Source organism: Varroa destructor, unplaced genomic scaffold, assembly GCF_002443255.2.
Source record: "Varroa destructor unplaced genomic scaffold, Vdes_3.0 BEIS01000002.1, whole genome shotgun sequence".
Taxonomy (NCBI): domain Eukaryota; kingdom Metazoa; phylum Arthropoda; class Arachnida; order Mesostigmata; family Varroidae; genus Varroa; species Varroa destructor.
Genome location: NW_019211455.1, coordinates 38,084,998 through 38,106,732, shown reverse-complemented (window position 1 = coordinate 38,106,732; position 21,735 = coordinate 38,084,998). Strand labels below are relative to the sequence as shown.

The following is a 21,735-nucleotide window of genomic DNA, read 5'->3' as shown; positions in this document are numbered from 1 at the left end:
GACGTAACATCGAGAGATCAAAGGCTGCTGCTGGTTACCCTTAAAGCACCCTTGGTTCATTTCAAACCCTTTTAAAAAAGCTTTAGCTCTATCGGCATAGCAGGACGAAACGAAAATTTTTAATAAATGAGATATGGAAATTTCGAGTGGTTAAATGAGCAAAAGGGGAAGCTCCCTGACGTTAGCAACCAGACAAAAGGACGTTAACAAACGAACGCTATACGAAACTTGTATAGCTCACATGATGAATCGGGGACTTGTCTCCGTGCACTACACACATGGTAATGGCAGACAACCGCGCCAAAGTGGCCATGGCCAATTGGCCTCTACGTTTCGAGCTTTATGTCTGGTATCGCCGTAAGGCATTCCATCAGACGGCTGGCGCCCAGAACGAAACGTCGTGCGTCCATGCTAGCTAGACCACCACGCCTCCCTACTGTTGCAAATTCGTTACCCACTAAAATACTATTTGTATAGAGAAAAAGTATTGCCATCGCCATATAGAGATCGTCTTTATTACGTCCAATCAAACGATTTTGTGTGTTAGTGTTTCCATTTCGATGTTTCTGGCCTACTACAAAAAATTGTCCTGCTAGCGATACATATGATTAAATAAAATAAGTTTTTTTACTATGATCTATTGAAATTTCTTTAAAATAGGTGGGAATTTCCACATATATTAGACAATGCGTCCAATTATGAACTATGAAAAAAATCTGATGTAGATTGAATATGTTAAATCAGATATAAAGGTGTTCTAGTATAACCTGATTGCCTTACTCGACGCGTTAGATCGTCAATACAAGAAGACGTAATATTTACGCTTGAGTTTATCCAAAAATGTGAGCTTCGTGCTTCAGCATATATACTGTCTCTTGGATATAATGTGGGGTGGGTCATCCCATTTTTTAATTTAAATGATACAACTGCTCCGTTCAGCGCTTGACGTTTCCCATAGAGAGCAATGTAAACAAGCGGTAAATAGAAAGAATTCTAATCGATGCCCCTTATCAGCCGCCTGCTTTCCTAACGATAGAGGCCAAACGCTGCGCAATCACAACTCGGATCGACATAAAAATGCCTAAACGGCGCACCGATCCCTGCGATAACTTCTGATATAGCTCTATTGCAGAAAAAAGCGAGCTTCTTTCACGAATTCATTACATTATTTTCTTCGTTCATCAAAAGCATATAGCGCTGTTTGTGTCACTTTCTTCGATAACAGGACAGGTAAACCTTGATCTGTAAAATTGCACTAATCAAGGACCTTTTCATTATTCTAGGACATGTTTGTTGTATGTCTGTGAGCGTATATCACTAATAGCTTTCGCTCGACTAACACGAGCAAATATAGCCCAAAGAAAATCAGAATTAGAGAACGGAATTTTTCGCCATACTATATCCGCTAAGACGCACCTTTCTAGAAAATCTATCTAGAAAAGGATGGACCTTTTCTTCGTTATAATGTAGCTATAAAGTGCACAAAATTACTGCCACTTCGAAAAACGCTCAAGCCTCACCTAATTTTTGTTGTTTAACAGATGCTCAGGTGGCATCCACTCGTTCAGATAGCCATAGGACTAGTCCTTCTGGATGAGTGAAGTGTGAAGATCATGTTAAACCAATGTGTACATGCGCCACGGCTAGTCGGGCATTTCTATTCATCTAAACCCAGTCCCAACGCAGCTAATTCCCATGTGGCTCGTAGTGATTAAATCAATGTTGAGGTACATAGCTGAAAACATGATGTATATGCTTTCTACCGTCATACGACCAGCACATTTCCTAAGATATTTCAATGGATACGGGGACGGGTAGCAATAGGTAGCTAGTTTGGTAATATCAAAAGCGATATCAGAGCATACATTTGTTAAGAAAAAGAATTTCTTTTTAGTTTCCGTTTGAAGAACCTTATGATTGTTACCCTGATGATTTCAAACGATCCTAAGGACTCAAGTGACGATCCGGTAAAGCGCCCACATCGAACTATTAGCTCGAAATAACCCATAACGCTTAATTGGAATAGCTAGAAAAAACGAAACTCATTATTTACGAAATATACAAAGCTATCGTTAAATGATGTCAGGATTAAATCACAGAACAAGTGGGATAGATGAGTGAACAGACTCCGCTTTTATTTGCATGGAGGCGTGCAGTGATGCGTGCGTGGTGTACAGGACAAATGGCCTGAGTCTTGCCTAATCTAAGAGCGCCTAGACCTTGAAGGTATTCAACTAGTTTCACTGTGTGTAGAATACTGATTTCATATTGAGGGAATATAGTTCGATGTGTACAAGTCGAAATTTTCGAGCATTGACTGAACGAAACCCTGTACGAAGGCTTCAGATGGCAAAAGTGAGCGAATTCACAACAGTGACTTTAAATCGCGGCTCTGATGTGTCAATATATAGCGTGTTCCTATTGATGACTTCACTGTTACCGTGATTAAATAATTATATCACTAATTTGCAGTAGACCGGTCTGTTTTCTCAGCAGTTTTTTGCGGCTAATTGATGAGCACGAATACCTCCCACTTCATTAGTTTTAAGGAACCGAGATTGCCCTCAGAGCTGAAAAACAATAAGATCGTTAGAGAATCTTTTAGATGTCTTTTAGAATATCTCAATTATTTAGTATATAACCAGCGCTGCTATAAGATGATTTATTATTTCTAATTAAATGACAATCAATGGAGGCTTTCAACTTTTAAAAGTCAAAATAGATGGAAATTCAAACATGTCAAAGTACTATGATACGTAGGAAAGATTCCATATGATGGATCACTGTTTTCGCATAAAACGTCAAAATACGCATATTAACATATAATAATAATAATAATAATAATGATATTAAATAAAGTTAATAACTTTAGCTATAAAAAAGATGACATTGAATAGTTAAATTGGCTAGTTTCTTCGACCAGGTAACATTTACCACTTCGAAGAACCTAGTATTGTAGATCTATTTATTTAGAGACGATACGGCCACAGTGAAAAATACACAGTGATCTTGCCGCGATTAATTTCACCTAGGAAAATGCGCCATTAGAATCATTGGTTTATCATATCAAACGCGGTCTTATTTTTTTGATTCTTATTTTTTTCTGATGATATGTCAGCTGTCGCCATCTAGTGACCCTGATGGGAAACAATGCCGGCTATTATTTCCTACGTGTGTTGTTAACTGTGCTCGATAGCTACGATGATGATAAATGTGCTCAAGTGCTCGATCATAAAACATACCTCCGATTGGACTATATGTCGTTAAAAGGATCTCGCTAAAAGAAATCCTATAGAAATACTAACATGGTTTACGAAAGATATTTATCTAGAAGTTTCGTGATCGCAAACCTGTCAACCTGAATGATCTTATTTTAGCTAAGCGTTTAGCATTACTTGACAATGACTAGATAGTGAGCAGTTAGGGGTGGAAACAGAACGGTCCACAACACGGCTGATGGGATATGGCCCGCATTTGCTCGCACGATTTTCGCTACGTACTCATTCTTTTTCCTGACTCCTGTTGTTGCTTACACTCAGTATATCATATTACGTTGAGGTGCGCTTATGGGTCTGTTTGCGTCGGGTACGTGGCATGTGGTGCACAGGTAGATACATACTTTCAAAGGGGAACCATCAAATCGTAATCTACTCTTCTTTTTCCCACGCCTTTCCTGCTTCCTCCGCTTCATCGTTACCGGTATCATGGCAGCGATGTGTTCAAAGGAGACAACACTACACGATGAAAAAGGCATGGGCGGGGGGCACAGAGGAGCCGTGCGTCGGTCGGCAGAGCTAAGAGGAGGGACGGTTTCGCTTTGCCAGTTATGACCAAGAAGAAGAAAGCCGGGTAGCACCAGAAAGACGGGAACATTGACAGAAAGGGCATGTTCGTAGTGGTGCAGCTAGTAACGGCTGAGAATGCAGCCATCGCTTTGTTGCTTGCCTTGCGGTTCCCATGTTGACAACCCATTACGGCCCCTTTTTTGAGATGGGTGCAAGAACACGGAGAGTACACAGCTGCCGATGCTGCGATGTTGCTGTCTTGAGGGACGTTCCCCATCGCAGAACTCAACATGCCGGCGTTCTTTTGTCGACCCGACGAGCGCAGACCGACAAATCCCTGAGGTGTTGGCCTGAGCTACCGAACTTACGCATTGAAATGGGAACTGAGGACAGGGATAGCAGTAACGGCAGCAGCATTGAAGCTAGTTGTACTAGAGGTAGCGGTGGTGGCATCAGACGACCACACAACCAGCTAACGAAATAGAGAAAGATAGAAGAGGAGGGGGCAAGGCGACAATTGCAAAGGCTACATATGACTGTCGTGGTGCATGTCACTCAATTGCGCGTGTTCCCTCACTACTCGCTGGTGCAACGAAATACGTATGAAATGAACGTTCAACCTGCAAATAAGAAACATAGACTAAGTTCACCGACGTTCACATTAACTCACTAATTCCCATGCCATAGAATGGTTGAACGTGTGTCGGCTGCTTAAGGGGTTAAACGCTGTTCCAGACGGGTGGCCCCCGAGACGAAACAAAGTGTGTTTAGGCTCATACTTGAACGGAGATTACCGCGCGTCTCTACATTCAGTAGGCAAACACGTGACAAGCTATACGATGCTTGCCACAGAAATTCTTAAATAACAATGTTAAAAGCGGCGAACGACGCTAGATAAGAAAAGACATGAAGCGCCCTTTGGTTGGATCATCATCTTGGCTAGCAAAGTTACTGTTAGCGGAATGTTCCAACACGGTATGAGCAGCGATCAACTCTACTCCGCAAATGCGGCCGTACAATAACATCATAGATATACAAGTCGAATGTAGTTTATCAGATTTATAGGCTTGCCGGGGTCCACTTTCTCCAATTTTGTAACTGCTAACGAATGCTACTATGAATGACTATTTATTATCAGTTGGAATTCAATGTTATGTTGACGGTGACACTAGTCGCTTGAAGGATCTAACGCTGCTAAAGAATCAATAAGATATAAAATGAGAAGCGATTGCGGGCACTGAGAAGAAGATCAAAATAATGCATTAATGATCCGACAGTACGAGAACTTAACCCAACGTGTACTCGGCCCAAGTTAGCGGCTCGACAAACGCGATCGACATTTACCTCTTGTTGCAGCGATGGGAGAGCATCACTTCTGCGACGAACTCGTTTTGCTGGTAAATGGGGTTGTTGCGGAAGCACGACTGCAATGTGTGTGTATCAAGTCTCGATGCACTGCCCTTTGCGTTTGCCCCACTTAAGTAACCGTGTTTGCATCACTGTGCTACCAGGACGTAAGTGTGCGTGTTGTCGCACGAGTCGAAATGTGTCAACGAATATCTAAAGCCGAAGTGATCTGCTCTCTTTGACGAGTTCTTAATCACCAACGACGGTGTCACTCCTACGCCCTTTGCTGCTCTAATTTCTTCCGCAGGACACGCCGGAAAGCCAGCAGCGTAATTTGTAATATCTCCTTGTTTCCCTTCCTGTACCTACGTGAGCTAAAAATGATGGACTCGATTTACTCCTATTTGCCTTCGATTGTCTTTGTCTGTCGAGAACTTAGACAGTTTAGCGAAGCTGCCCATCCATCGCTGTGATTTCGCTAATACTAATAAATAATAGAGCTCGATTTGATGGAAGTATCAATTAGGATATCGATAACAATAGAAAAGTTCTGATGACAGTAACGTCAGATCTTATTAGAATAACAGAAGCACCCTTCCGTTGGCGAGAGGTTTGTCATCATCAGCACCGACATTACTCCAGAACCGTTGCGAAAACTATTGGCATCGTCGTGCGTTGTCTATCCAGCCACGTACCTAACAAGCCAGCGCAGCTATAGATAAAGCAGTGGTAAGGGTAACTGTTGTACCACCACCATCAACATTTAGATCACAGCGGACAGCAACGGTAACAACAGCACAAGCTTGAACTGTTGCCAAATTTCACGATAGACGCCGACATCCAAATGCTCAGAAGGACCAAAACTTTTTTGCGCCGATACCGAATTAGGCACAATATTAGTAAATAAAATCATAACCATAGTCCATACACATAGGTATTTTAGTTCTTTCAAATATACTATTACTTTAATTTATAAATATCTATTACAGATAAAAACGTTGGCGAGACTGCCACGGTTTGGCCTACGGGACATTTATTTTAGCCAATTAGTCTTCAAGTTCGAGGCTAACCTGAGTATAAATGTAAGTACAGGTCTACCAATGCCTATACGAGGACACAGAGTAATCGTTTTCGATAACATCGCCATCGAAAAAGAAAAAAAAAATAGAAAACTATCTAAGTGAACATTTCTGCAAATATACGATTCTGAGACGCTATGAGCTATTAGTCGCCATGGGCTACACCTCCATCCAGTGCCGCCGCCGCCCCCGCCGATTTCAACTATATCAGTTTCGAATCTCAGTGGGAGAGATGCGGGCCAATGTAGCGGGATCAAGAAACAGACACTTGGCCAAATGTACGTACAAGCGTGACCAGGACCTATGATAAAGGTTACTGAGACACTCAAAGGCCTCATTTTAGATCAAAAAAGACATGCTGGACCTATATGACTGGTTTATTTTTCTCATGACAGCAATTGAATTCTCAAAGAATTTCGCTTTTGATGCCAAAATTGGTCCATTCTATTGAGGTTATCTTCGACACGTTCAAGGATAGCTGTGATGGATAACCAGACATAACGGTGCATCATTTGAGCTTTACATCAACTTCTTTCACTGTTCAGTCAGATTAGCCTTAACTGCAAGCCCAATTTGTGGCGAAATGGGTCTTACAATTAATAAAAATTAATTAATACAATTTAAAAAAAATTAAAAATTGCATAAACTGTTTGCGCTCAACGAGAGCCACAATTATCCATACTTGCGTAGATTTGTAAAACCGCGTTTCTTTCTACCTCTGAAAATTTGTTGTCGACTTTCAACTGACTGTGTAGTATAAACAAAAAACACATTATTTTCTCACTTCAGATGCTCACTGCTATGCTATCATAACCTGATATCTATATATATGTACTACTTTGTGTGCCTTATTTAGCCTTATCCTAATTACATCTTCACGCATCGATTGTTTAAATTGAACAGCAGATATACCTCGAGTGGTTTCTTTGTACTTCCTTTCCAAGTTTATAGATTTGGTCAAGGTGACGTTTGATGGTTAAATTTGTAGAAATGTTTAGTATGCTTTTTCTTGCTAGGATTTGTTAAATGATTACGGTAGGATTTTTGTCGCTTTTTACAAGTCACTTTATTTTCAGAGTACGTGGAAGTATTTAGATGGTCCGTGCGCATGTCCATTCTGAATGATGCTAAGCCTGTTTCTTAACCTTTTTCTTTCTTTCCTTCTTTTTTTTTTTTATACTTATCAAAATATATTGATGATTTGTACGAATACGCATGAAGTGCCTCATGAACATCATTCCTTTTCTTATGTCACCTTTTCGAAATTGCCTTTGACCATCGGAACGGTGTTCTAAGCGACCCTAGGAACGCTTCATTCGTGTGCGCCTCTTCTCTCCAAAAAAAAAATTAAACATTCATCACTAACAAATTGTCGGTTACTACTAGAAAGAAGAATTTTGGAAAATTGACTTCTGTCGAATATTTCCTGAAGTCAACATATTATAGGTTTGTTCGTCGAGTCTTTTACCGAGAACGTTTCCATATTCTCATATTCTATCCAAGTCCAAAATAGAATCCTGTATATAATTTGGCCCATGTTTAAGAAAATACTTCCCAAATACTTTTTTTTTTAATATATTTTTCACAGTTCGTACTGTACTAGTTGAAGTTTTTGTCAAATGTCGGCCATCAAATATAACTTCTTGCTAGAGAATGTATTTCTAAAATGGCCAGTATGTCACTTTATCTTGTATTTGGTTTTTAGAATATGATTTTTTGCTATGGCAATTATGCCGTCAAAAATAGAAAATTTAAATATTTTTAGGATTAGGAAGTGGGATTGTTGTTTGTTTTGTCGTAAGGAACAGCTACCAAGGATCTTTGCGTTCTCATCTCCTCGACTGGCTCTCTCAAAGCCGTACCAATAAAAGATGGCACTTTACTTTTTCTCGCTCTCACCGTCCAGTTTTTTGGGGCAATCTTGGTAGAATATAAGTACGTTCGTGCTCGGCCGTTGTGTCTGATACCAGCCATCGCTAAACTGTGACCAAAACGTTGTATTGTTTTGTAATCTTGCCGCTTAAATACTGGCTTTGTCCATTCAAGGCTTTGCCAAGACACCAGTGGCTTATTGTAGGTAACTAACAAAAATTGGATCCTATCATCTATCTTATTATTGTTTCTTTTATCTCTAAAGTTTCTTCTTATATTAAGAGCATCGTTGCTTAACTTTGCTTGCTCAAATTTCGTAAGCAGGGGAATATAAGCATTTCTGACTCAGCAGGACACTTACGTGAAAAAAGGCCGATAGGTAATGGCGTCAGTCCCTAAACCAAGCGGCTTGGTAGAATCGAACGGTGTTAGCATCCGGTCAGAGGCGATTATGTTTTTTTATGAAATGCTCTTATGCATTTGGTTGACTATCTGCTGACAAAAAACATTCACGGCACTTTGTATAGTGGCCTGAAAAGAGGTGCCAGGTTTCGAATGAATCTATCCCTAAAAATATGCATATTACTATCCCTAAAAATTATTTGAGCTCATTCGAATTAGTGGGCCCTGGAGTTTTCATTAGAATGAAAGTCCTATGGAAAAACCTTACAGTTCCTTTCTTGGAAATTAAAATTGACAAAATCATAAATTTGCATGAACGTGTACTTTTCCAATTTATTTAGAGACCATGGTCGTCTAATTTCTATAAAAATTTGCTCCAATTTACAGAGATGTTTTTTCTCTGAGGTCCCTCCGACAGGGGTAATATGTTGATGAGCGACTACTTTTAAAATTTTCCCGAGGGTTCCTTGCCAACTGAATGCGGAGCTCACGTAATCCATACCCATCTGAGTAAATTGGTGTGGCTTTCGGTGGATTTATCACGAAGTACTTTTTGGCACTCATCGCCGTTTTGGCTTCTCATCGTGCTTAATGTATTTGTCGTGCTTTCGCAAAGTACATATGCACAGTGTCGGCGAAACTGTGTGTTTCCGGTACCTCCGTCAGTGTTAATCTCTAATTGTTCGACTATACATGTATATATATATATATCTTTTGATACAGCTTCGTGGAATTCGTAGCGGTCGTCTGTAGTAATGTTAAGTTCCCTCAACCTGTGTTTTCTAAGTAGTGTTCGGAACCTTGAAAAAGGTAACATTTTTGCCGTTCTCTGCATTTCTCTTATATATAACTTGCTCTATATAGTATAACTTGCTCATCGCCTCCTGTTGTGATTAAGTTCATATCTGCCTTGCTGAGAATAAATCTAGTTTTGCTAGATTAGTTGTATAGAGTCTGTTAGAGGCATTGTGGATGCTCTAAGGTCCAGGGCGTTATATTTCGGGAAGTTACATTTCGATCTGTTTGTTCTGGATGAGTGCCTTTTTGTAAATGGTTCGTTGTTGATGACATGCGGGAAATTAGAGTGCTAGGCATCTTGCTCCTTTTTTCAGGAAACTATATCTAGGTCCTGACAGATCTTCGTTTCTTTTATTTTAGGCCTTCTATTTGCGACATGTTATTGCTTTGCATCCCCTTTTTTGCGGTAACTGTATATCACGGTTTTGAAATGACATTAACTTGCTTAAAGGTTATTCTTGTGTAGCTATGTTTTAACGTGGTAGACCTCGGCTTTGTCGTCGGGTTAGTGCTAACTGGGCGACTCGGCTGACCTAAGTAAAATCTACGACTCCGCAACTGAACCTGATAAAGACGTTAGTTTTTCTTCGTTCACTTGAATTGTGATGCAAGCGGTACGGGTCTCAATTTGCGGTACTTATTGACGTATAATCAAGCCTTAAACTATGCCGTAGTTCGCTTACTAAAAGCAACTTTTAGATGTATCTTTACTAATTAGGATCACAGATATAGTGGTTGTTTGTCCAGCGGCCTATTTAAGCATGCTGAACTTATCTCTTTTGAGAGGCATGTTTGAAATAACATTTTTGCATATTTTATCCGGCGCTATTCCAATCGTAACAAGATTTAGCTCGTCGGTTACACTTTTAATCAATGGACGTATTTCAGTGTGCAGAGCTTACTCAAAAAATGCCCAACTTAAGTCTTTACAGCCTTACTTATTACCTTAATGCCTTACGTAATCCTTTAAATTTCACCAATTTGTATCTTTCCTTGCAGTAGTAATTTTTTACATTTTTTTTAAGAAGTTTACTACTCTACAGGTTGCTGTGCGGCGCTCTTCTCGATGATTTGAAACTTAATCTTCGTCACCGCTTCGTTGATGATCGTATATTTTGAACTAGATTAGTAACGTTTTATAGTTGTCTCATCGGAATTCGATGAGTACATATATTTAGAGAATCTGACAGTATTGCTTACGACAGTTTCAATTATGACATAAAAAGTAAATATAAAACAAGCGTACTTTATCAATCGAGTAGTATTCTATTTTTATCTATTATAGCTTATGTTGCATTTAAGCCATGACTTCGTCAAACATAGAGTATTATCAGTGCTACGCTTTGAATGTATGTGTGTATGGTGTCGATGAAGCAACAGGCAGGATCGTCCTACATTCTTACACTGGAAGTGCTTATTCTGTGAAAGCCCCAAAAGATGTCGGATGAGGGACGGTTAGGTCGGTGCGGGGCAACAGCCGGGCTTGAAGTCTTGGCCCAGATCTGAACTGAACGTTGGGGCGAAAGAAACAAAGGAAACTTTCTGTCACGGCAGAGGCATTTCGTTAGTCGAGGTCACCCGTTTTCGTGGTTCTCTGCTCTGCGTCTGCTATTCTGTTGAAGTGTTTCCATGATTTCCTATGCCGCATCTGGTGTTATGCTGAACTAGCCGCCAATTGAATGTAGCTCAGCTCGTTGGTATACGGGTCAGTGCAGCTATCGTTACTGAGCGCCGGAGCCCTTGTTCGCGGAACTCGTGCTGGAACTTTTAGGCATATGGGACCTCTTTCCATGGACCACTCAAGCTATCAGTATACCACCACTGGTAATGGCCTAACACCAGCGCTGGTCACGATAGTTGCTTTAGCGAAGTAGCTTGGAAGACTGATCTGCTGAATCGGCAGGGACGAACATAACCGGCAAGAAGTAACCTACACATGTGTGTTGAAACAATTGTAACACTAACATTTCTATCGTATATGGTAGTATCATAACAGTGGTGGCAGCACAGTGGTATTGCTAGCAAAATACGCTCGAACCTTTCGTAGGTGAGGTCATGAAAAAATACTTCGACGCAGTGTTGAAAAGCACTTCGCATGCATATATATTGATGATTGATTGGCGCAGATATATTGAGACAAACGGATTAATATGTCGCTCGAAAAAATTCGTTTAAACCCAATGAAAAAACTGGGTCCTTGTTTAATGTATCTCAAAACGAGACATCTGAATTTTATGTCCGATCCCGCCGAATCTATCTGCAAGTAAAACTATAGGCGCGCATATAAGCTACGAGCTAAATGATTTGGTTATGTTGAAACCCTAAATATGATGAGAATTCATTTTTAACGATTTTTTGTCTCTAGCAGTAAGAGGTCTGATTGGTTGAAAACGGTGATTCTGATCTGATCTGACACCAGCGGAAAATCTGCATAGCGGGTAGACGCAGTTTTCTCTCATTGTAAAAGGAATCAACGAATGCTTTACGCACTGTAGAAACTGGACTGCCCTTGATACCTTGTCGAGTTATCATCCAGCGCCTCAGTGAAAGGCCGCAAAGCTTTGCTTGATTATATCATTTTTGATTGTATCGTCAGTCCCGGAGCTACCATGACAGAGAATAGAAAGTGATTTTTTGAGTAGCTACCCCAGCTGACCCTCGGTAATGTTATTTATCGGCACGTCAATTATCTCCACATTATTCAGCACACACTGCCGCTTTCATGCCAAAAGACTCAGCTAACCGGTTATTGCCATCTTCACATCTCAGGGGGTTATAAAGATACCTACCGGTGTCCGTATAGGGGACCTCCTTGACGCTAGCGGATGGAGGGGCTCGAGAAAACAGGAAGGCGCCGGTGGACGAGGCAATGCGTACCTGTCTGTTTGTATGGAGTCAAGTACGCTTGTGGCGTTGACACCATCCCCCTAGCACTGTCGCCGTTGTTGATGGTGAAGACACGATCATAAGCAAACGGAGAGGCGACAGAAAAAACAACAAGGAAATGCAAACGTGTTCTTGATATACGGGCAATACTGAACGAGAAAACAACCGTCATGACAAACAACTAATTAAATGCTGAGCCAGCCTCTATATAGTATGGCTGGTGCCTTTTCCATGAAACGGTGAATTGTTCGCTGGGAATCAGATGGTATTTAGCTCATTTCGATGCTTGATAATTCGAGATTTTTCTTGAAGGACTCAGCTGCAGCTTTATTTTGTCATAGATCGATTCCAACATCGGTATACTATGAATCTCTCTCTCCATATGTGGGCATTTTGGTTTTCGGAAAAAACATAAACGGTAATCACGATTCAAATCTCTGCGGAGGTCTCCTATAGATATCATATAATATAAACTATAAATTGATTTGCCGCTAGTGCTTTGGAGACCTGATGAAGCGTACCAGTTTGTACAAAGAATGCAGTTACAGAACAGACAAATTGCTAGCAGCTTTGGTAAGAGCGCGATATATGGGCAAAACGTGACAATGTCGGATTCAACATTAGAAACGATAAGCTACACGGAAATTTGTTTATACGCACACCAAATTGCCATAATTCAAGATCTCTAGCCCCTATGTCACATGTAATAACTACGAGTCAAGTTATCCGAAGTCAAAGTTATAAGTGGGTGGCAGTTCTCCTCGTTCCACACGAACAAGTGAAATATACCTGCAACAATACAAAGATGTCTAACGCGTTGCTGTATTTAGATGTATAACCTCGTGGAATGGCTGGGCGAACAGGCAGGCAGGCAGGCAGGGGGCGCAAATTCAACTCGGGGAAAATGTGTGAAGGTGTGCATGTGTATGCTTTGTTCTCTATGATAGTGCGTACATGTAAACGAACGAAAAAGCGCGCCAATGAGCAGAGCAACATAACGAAGGAAGAAGGCGAAGGTGACGACGACGACGACAACAACTATCAGGAGACGGTGAAAGGGAGAAGAAGGCGAAAATGGCTGGTGCTTTTTACAGCCGGCCACTCCAACACTACAGGGAAGTGGACAGTTCGCTAGCGTGAACGTTTTTTACGTCAACGCGTACACGAAACATCTGTTCTTGAGTCGACACCTTTTAACGGCAGCAGCACCTTGGAGTCTTCGATTCATGGGTCACAAAGGAGATGAGTCCTCTCCTCATATCTTGATCTCAGACGTGATCTATAGGAAAAACGCAGAAGGATAAGGGAGAGAATGGACATGGATGCTTCCACTACGATCACTCAGCGAGGAAAAGTGGATTGAAAACAAGGTAGTTAATAGGAACGATGATAACGAGAACACTAAGCTCAACGAACGGAGGAAAAGAAAGAGGGCCACAGGAAATGACAATGATCCGATTGGGATCTTGTTTTCGATCATATCGAGTGAAAATAGTGATGATTGCAACTAGTGATGGAAACAGTTGTGTGTCCTATAAGAACAATCATGTCTTTAATAGATATTTTCTGTTCAACACAACCACGCGATGAAGCTTTCGACTTCATTTAAAGATGGATGGCAAGTTGTAACCTGCGGGATTACATGTGGACAGATCTTGATACCGAGATAGATAATATATGAAAAATAGTTCTGTATAGATATGTTCTTCATTTTTAGTTTTACAGGTTCGTCCAGGGATACCGCAAAATAAAATCATAACTCTCAAAAAGTATCTTTAGTAGACGATACTAATCTTTTATCGCAAATCAAATGACAGAAGGAACCATTTTAGTTCGGTGCAATTTACGTATCATCATCTATATCGTTAGAAATTGTTATATATAAGCTAACTAAAAAATGTATCTTTCTATATTTCGCTCTTTCTAGTTGTGGACGTCCTACCAGGTAGTGAAGTATCTGTCAGTGAAGTATCAGCTGTTCCGCTAGGGGGTACTGCGGTGCTACGATGCATCAGCAACACTCCGGTGCGTGACTCTCTCGTGATCGTTTATGCATGGCAGACCGATGATGGATTCTCTTTATCAACAAGCGACAGTCCCGCAGCTTCCGTAAGTAGCAATGCCGTAATTTCCGGCCAACAGCAAAGCAAGTATATAACGTCGCACAATGGCCGGGTGTTACTGGTTAAGTCGGTGACGCTTCACGACGAGAAACGGCGTTTTCGCTGCTCCATCTATAATAAATTAACGGGCAGAAAAGTGAACAGCGTCAACTGGGCCAAAATTGCCATCGTTAATGGTAAGTGAAAGCAGAAGATTATCTTCGACTTCTTTAGATATTTAATGTTATTTTTTTTGTTTGCGTCACTCCTGGCTTTTGTCGTATTACTAATCTACTTCAAAAGTTAAATACAATGGTGTCATATCGTCTCTGCTTCCATCTAAATCTGCTTCACTGGGTTTGGGGCAATGGATGAGTATGCATAGCTTGCGAAAAAAATAACAAGACAAATATTAGTAGAAAAAAAAAATCAAAGCACAAAGAAGAAAAAAACCGAAGCAATAAGAGAAAAAACAACAAATGTAGGTCATTAGTAATAGTTTTTGTTAGGGCACATATGGAAGAGTGATTAGCCAATCGATGTGAAGAAGGTCCACTGAACTTGGAAAGGGATGATTGCTCGCAACGGACGTTGCAGTTTTATATGGGTTATTTTTTGAAACGATCTACGAAACAGCATGGTAACAGCGTCCCATAGTAATCATTCGTCAACGCTAAATTTTGTTCTCATGGCATATTACCATAGTAACGCACCCAACCAAAGGCGCGTTAGCTACCCATCCTATGCCGCCCCAATCATAACGCTTCTACACAATGTATGGATGTTACCACGCCATAGCTTCATAGAGTAACTTAATTAACCATTTCCTGAACTGGAACTGGTTTCTACTAAGAAAAATTGTTTTATGCTCAGTTAGTACTAGCTAGTTACCTAGTTTACTAGTTACTTTGTAATTGCTTACAGCCATTTGTGTCATAAGGATCTATGTGGGTAGTCTTAGAAAGCACCAGAGCATTTAAATCGCATAACCATCCGAATGATATCTTGTACTTGTCTTCAATTACCTTAACCTACAGTGTAGCAGATCTATAAGAAACGAAATTAAGTGAGTGAAAAAGTACCGAAAACAGCGCCAGATTTCAATTATGAATCGGCCTTCCTTCTGATTGTCTAATGTTTTGAGGATGCTTTGCAAGACTCGTTAGTTCACGATCAAGTACAAATGTACCCTTCGGAACATAATCTTTGCGATAACATATAGCCATTAACTTCTCGTTCAAATTTGTTCCATAGCTTTAACTACCTGCTGAACCACGTTTTTGAACGATACACGCTTAGTATGCCTTTGACTAAATATCCTTTCATTGAGGAGACTTGTATTATCTGAGGTTCTCCAGTATAACTTAATACGACGGCACATACTCAGGGTAAAGTACTAACTTACTTTAAAATCAAACGCATGCAATTTATATGACAGCTAATGTGCTCCGTAAAGTTTAAAGCCTAACTTTCGTAAAGATGCGTCTTTCGGCTAAAAACTAGGTGCCATAAGTTCGCTCTATGAAAGTGCAATTGTTGACCCACCTTAGTGTGAACCCCCGAGTTTTATGAGATGTAATTCAAGTGAATACTATGTGGTTACCAAAAGAAAATTCTAATTTTTCGACAGTTTTAAAAAAGAGAAGCGCCGCTTCGCTTCGAAAATTGCAGAGATGCTTACTCGGACAACTTGAGAGTTGCTAGCTAATAAGAAAATAATCTCTGCTAGAGCTTGAAAGCAGTTTACTACTAATATTTGGTCCATATTTTCCCGCTGTTTTTGAGCGAAGATAAATACGAATGGTTATGCTCACTGCCAACTAAATCGAGAGAGCTCCTTTCGACCGTAGGCAGTGCCGTCAGTATTAGAAAATTTCTTGTATACCTCAGCATGATTTTGCGCCAGTTCAAAAGACCTTGACTGTGCCTTCAAAATGATATTGCCGTACGTTACTGTCTTCACTCTAGTCACTGAGCGGCTATCCACGCTCCCAGTTTGAACCGTGCTGGATTTCGCTAGACGGAAGATGAAGGCGTCTATAGGGTCATGCAGTTGTGTATAAGCCTTGAAAACCTGAAACGCCCTTTGTTGGCACAACCCAAAAAGTGATTGCATCAATTTCGAAACCGGCATTTGCGACCCATTCTGAAGTTGCCCGTCATAATTCAATTAAACACGATCATATTAAAATGTAGGATATTTCTTTCTGTTCATAAAAGCGTCCATAAACTGATGAGACGACATATCTGACTGTTAAGAAATGTAGCGTCACTTGATTTAAAAACAATAAAAACAAATCCAATAAGAGCCAACATGACAGTTTTATACTGACGCAATCGCTCACTGTTTTAACTGCTTAGCAATTTCAATCAATAGCAACTCTACTGTGTTAATTACCAAAAAAACTAAGGTGATAGTTGAATAATAATTGTAGGTAATTACCTTATGCAAATGAATATGTACGCCAAGCTGTGGGCAACATTACAGCAGACACTGTAGCCATCGAGCGTCAGAAAGGACCAAGTGATCGATAATGGCCAACTTCATGGGTCGTTGAAGTCCGTGACTAAACATTAGGTGAAGCAGATGGAAATTTTGTCCTTATGACTAACCGTTTCTGCCCTCCTGTACTCAATAGAGGTCGCTCTATATACTATTCATTGATAGATGTGAGCATGCGCTTGCTTTAAAGGGGTCTTTGAGGAAAATAACTCTTGGGCAATGTTATACACCGTTCTAAGGGATAATATGCGCTTGGTACTTTCCTATGCATGTCCGTCTAGATGGCCTTCACATTTGTGCCATTAATACGATCATCCCTGAACATCCTCCTCGCCGACCCTTTTCCTGCTTCCGATATTCGCTGTTTGCAATATTGTGGTTAGTTAGACCGGCGCCCGAGAAAATGCGTCAAGATGGCTCTTCATCAGCTTGATAATGCAGCCTGTGACAGATGTTTCCTAACAGAGTAAATATGTTTCTAAGAAAATACGCCGAAATCATTCTTGGCCAACGCTGGTTAAACGAAACAAGCAAGGGCATATTTTTTGTTTTCTGGGATACCTGAGGCCTGTGTTTAGATACCCTCTATTGTTACAGCTGTTGGATGGAAACGTAGTCATTGAGCGAAGGCTATAATATTAAGAACAACTGAAAATATCATGCACTCATTTTAAAGAAAAACAGTTGCTAAAATTATGCCTGAATATATGCTCAATTCGCATTAGGAACAATTTTCGTAAAGCTTGCATCATTTGAGAATTTACGGAGGCATATATATATTGCAGAAGCGATAAACTAAAATTTGTAGAACTGAAAAACGCCGAAGTTAACCTGATTGGATAGAGACACAAGTCTTATGAAACACGTTTAATTTCCGCTTGCAGATGTGGTTAAGGATTCGCCTGCGAGAATGCTCGAATGTGTTCCGCGTATAACGTTAACTGAAGGTGAAACTTTGAGGCTTTCGTGCGCAGCTAGTGGTCATCCAAGTCCCACGTATCGGTGGTTCCGCGTAGCACCCCACAGCGCGCAACAAAATGCAGTTATACCGCAACCGTTAAGAGCAGCTGCATCAGAGCAACCTTTGCTTCGTCAACTGTTGATTATTAATAAAATGACGTTAGCTGACTCCGCTAGCTATATCTGCGTGGCCAACAACTCCTACGGTGAAGACAACTGCCATACACAAGTCGTTGTTACTGGTAAGAGAGCTCTGGGCAGATTTAACCCGCTTGCATATATAGAATATATATTTGCCAGTTCAGATGCGTTGATTGGATAGAGGTCTGAGCGGCTAGTCTCTAGCCAATAGCCTATACATATGCTTCGTTAGTCAAAATCCTTTAGCACATCAATGCGCGAGTTCCCTACACCTACTTTTTAGCTCAATATATTGATTCATGGCCTGCTTTAAGTAACCAAGGAAGAAATACGAGGTCAGCTCTTAGACATCATTAAGCGGTAGCTCGTAAGCGCATAGCCAGGAACTACAAATTCTGTTTTCCACAGTAAAGCCAAAATACAGCAGGAGCTGCACTGGAATATGTGTACAACTGCTGCTTTTCCAGCAATGATCAAATCAATTGTTTCTGGATTAAGCCGCTCGTTGCTTACTCTAGGAGTTATTCAGCCCTAGAATTTACCATGCGCGTATGCAGCACGAGGCGGGATAGGCACTGTGTTCTATTGCCTGTCCAAGGCAGCATGGGAGCTGCTGATTTGGGGAGGCGGTCGCCTGGGGAGCCGCCGCCGTAACAACTGCGCCCGTCTGACTTCACCCTTCACGCGCCAACCTTTTTGATTACTGCAGCTTGATTACTGATTGACTTTCGTTGAGCAGCTCCTATGGACTCAATCTAATATATATACTGGCGGCTGTTCGGAGAAACACAGGGCAGGATCTAGTCAGCAAAAAGGAGGCAGTAGGGTATTTTGAGCAAACCAAATACCGGCCTACATACGGACTTATAATAACACAGCAAACCGCCCCTGGTACACTCAGCGTTGTTGCGTATTGATTTTCTATCGGAATTCCCTGAACTCCGATAGTGTAATGCTATTAGTACCACGTTAAGGATTTCTTTGCTATTGATGGATATGGCGCGTGCGAGCAGTCAGACTCAGTACGTAGCTCAAACATGATTTCAAATGTCTTCAGATCATTTAAATACTTAAATATCATCTGTAAGTAAACTAAACTTACAGTGTTGTTCCTTTTGCAGTTCATTAAAGAGGAACAAAAAGTAGTATGGTTTCTTTATACTATTATTACAGCCTTACTTTATACCTAAGATCAAGCAGAAATCCGCTGTGTAGAGTGGTTATTCTTTAAAGCTTTTCTAGCGTTAGCTTAGTTCTATTCCCGAATTTTTACCTAGAATGTCTGCAGCTGGCCTCAGCTCCGTTGTGTCATGCTGATTATTCATAGACAAATTATGTATTCAATTTAATAATTTAAAAAAATTAGTTTTTAGTCATATATCTGTCCAGTATCATAATGATTAAAATTCGAAGTAATGCAATGTGCGCTATGAGTCTAACGGCTAACATGTAGAAAGTATTCTGCTCGAGAAAGACTGCAACAGCGACAAATGTCGTCGTTACCTCAGCAGATATGAAAAATAGGGGACAACTTTGTCAACTAGATCCTTCGTTATGTCGGTCTCTTGCAACACTAGAAACTGTATTTCTATACGTTAAATTTTTCATAACATTCTTCTAAGAAAAGATTACATAATCGATAAATAGGGACGATACTCCAGGAATACCCATTAGTTTTACGTACGAATGCACGGAGAGTTGCCCAAAAAAAAACGTATCACATTTCTTTGTTTCTGTCATCTATTTTGTCCTACGTACCTACAGTAGGATCGCCCACCTTCGTTTTCGTTTAATGCTGTATTTACATTATGTAGCCCGGCGCGATGCAGGCACCAGCCTGGATTCATACAGCCCTGTGGGCTTTGTTCCCACGAAGTGTCCACTCGAAAATTGTAGTGAGCTTTCTCTCTGACCAACACGCAACACGCATGTAATGTAGCGAGATCGGGGGCCAAGGATAACCCCCTACCGTTCTTCTAGCTGGATGTACACTTTGAGCGTAATTATAATTCTCTCGATGGACACAAAGGCTTAGCCACCGATAAACTGTCAGATTAACTGGCTTTGAGATGCTGCTGTAACGGCGCCACTGGGGCGGTACGGTGCAGCTTCACTTAATCATGGTTGCTACTGCGCAATGGACTCATACTCAACCCATAAATCAGGGCATGCTTGTGGTCTGGAAAAGATATCAAATTGGACATATCAATGTTATCATGGATGCCGCAATTATACTCTACCGATTGTTACATACAATAGAGGGTAGGCCAAATCATTACCACGAGAAGTGTATTACTTGCTCGGTTCAAGGGCCGGTTCTTTCAACAATGAATTATCGTCCATGTGAGAGAGCAGGACCGCGACGGATTACCAACTCCGCAGACCACCTCTACACTGATAATATCGTAACGTTAACGGGACCAAGAGGAAAAACAGTTGTGACCAGAAGCTTGTTACTTGCGCTAACTGCTACAGCAGACGTTTTTTCCCAATACTTCGCTATAGAAAAAATAGGACGGAGCGAAAACAACAGCTATAGAAGTTTAATGGACATCGCAGCAGCGGGCTTTTCTCTTATCAGGCAGTAGCAAATGAACTTAATTGAATTAAATGGATTTCTGCCTGCTTGCTTCTTTCAGAACATGAACGCTACTGCCATGCACCGAACGGGGGAAGGGCCCCAAAATGATTTCACGACGACCGGTCTCCTGTTTACACGATTTTCTCTGAAGATGTATACTATCTAAAGATTACGGTTACTAATGAACCTCGAAATAGGAATACTTTAATAGATGATTCAGAAACACTTGAGACGGGAAAGCATTTCCGACCCGTGAGTTGCATCAAACTTCCACATACAAATGCTTACGATAATAACTGCCTCTACCGCTGATCGTGCACCAACGCCCTGAAAAGCACCACGTTGACTACTATAGCTGCACCTCTAAACATTAAGGTTTCGTTCAAAAAAAAATATATCTCGAGGCTCCTAGTGAAATACTTACGTGACAGAATGCTAGCGGCCACAGGCGGGGATGACACAATACTTTAAGTATTCCGAAGATGACTTGCGCATTTTTCACACTTATTCCGAGCACTGATCGTCAACGTCACCTTAACCCTTTTCCCATTATCGTCTGCGTCCTTCTTATTCCGTGTGATAGATCGCAAGTGTTGTGTAGTTATGTACTATGTATCGATAGTGGGTTTGTCCTATACCGTAAGTTTCAATGATTTAAGCCTACTTCTGCTGAAGATGCTCTAGTTTCTAGTTTACTGGCATACTCTCATTAGGTATCAAGGCTAGCGCGATGATAACCCAAACGTATCCAGTATCACGCTCGTTTTGAGCGAGCTCTCCGAAAAGTTAGCTTCCTCACAATAGTGACTTCAGTGATAACAGAAGTCTACGAAACCGACCCAATGTCCGCTAGCTGTTCTCGGACAATATTCACTGTTTCTCCCGTCGTTCCATTGATAAAATCGAAAGGACCCTATTATAAATCGTTGTGGCTGCCAGCGTATATATATAACGCACCAGCAGTATATAGTAATAGAAATAAAACTGAAATACTGTGAGGACCAATCCAATAACAAGATACCCCGATGATGACTATCCCCGTAACGTTATGTTCTTCGTGGCAGCCAAAAATCGTATTGAAGCTTTTACGTTTTTTCACTACAGTATACTCCAGCGACACGACAAACTTCCCTCCATAACTGTGGAGGGCCTCGACGTTGTATGCCCAAATTGGATTATAGGTATTATGCTCAAGGGTTTGATGCAGAAAACATTTGATGGTAGCACCATACGTAATTAAAGTGTGTGAGGTCCGAGCTACATCCTACAGACAAACAAG

General features: G+C 40.9%; 1 protein-coding gene and 1 long non-coding RNA gene across 7 annotated transcripts in view; one reads left to right on the top strand and one right to left on the bottom strand.

Moving 5' to 3' along the window:
* The window catches only part of LOC111243847 (cell adhesion molecule Dscam1-like), a 123,651-nt gene that overhangs the window by 28,196 nt on the left and 73,720 nt on the right, over positions 1-21,735 (top strand). For 2 of the 4 annotated variants that reach the window (XM_022790055.2, XM_086978889.1), the window contains exons 3-4: positions 14,097-14,468; positions 17,659-17,976. In XM_022790055.2, coding sequence (XP_022645790.1) covers positions 14,097-14,468; positions 17,659-17,976 — 690 coding nt within the window. Of the gene's footprint in view, positions 1-14,096; positions 14,469-17,194; positions 17,241-17,658; positions 17,977-21,735 lie in introns of those variants that run through there. The other 2 variants (XM_086978888.1, XM_086978887.1) reach the window with 2 other exon arrangements.
* On the bottom strand, positions 1,496-17,186 carry LOC147757768 (uncharacterized). 3 transcript variants are annotated; one of them, XR_015320121.1, is made up of 5 exons: positions 16,715-17,186; positions 16,157-16,355; positions 14,112-14,403; positions 12,073-12,216; positions 1,496-2,570 (listed from the first exon to the last, which is right to left on the bottom strand). It is a non-coding gene; the product is annotated as an uncharacterized LOC147757768 (long non-coding RNA). The 3 variants fall into 3 exon arrangements; XR_015320120.1 differs by lacking the exon at positions 1,496-2,570 and adding an exon at positions 8,793-11,213 and having other exon boundaries at positions 16,715-17,183; XR_015320122.1 differs by lacking the exon at positions 1,496-2,570 and adding an exon at positions 11,229-11,887.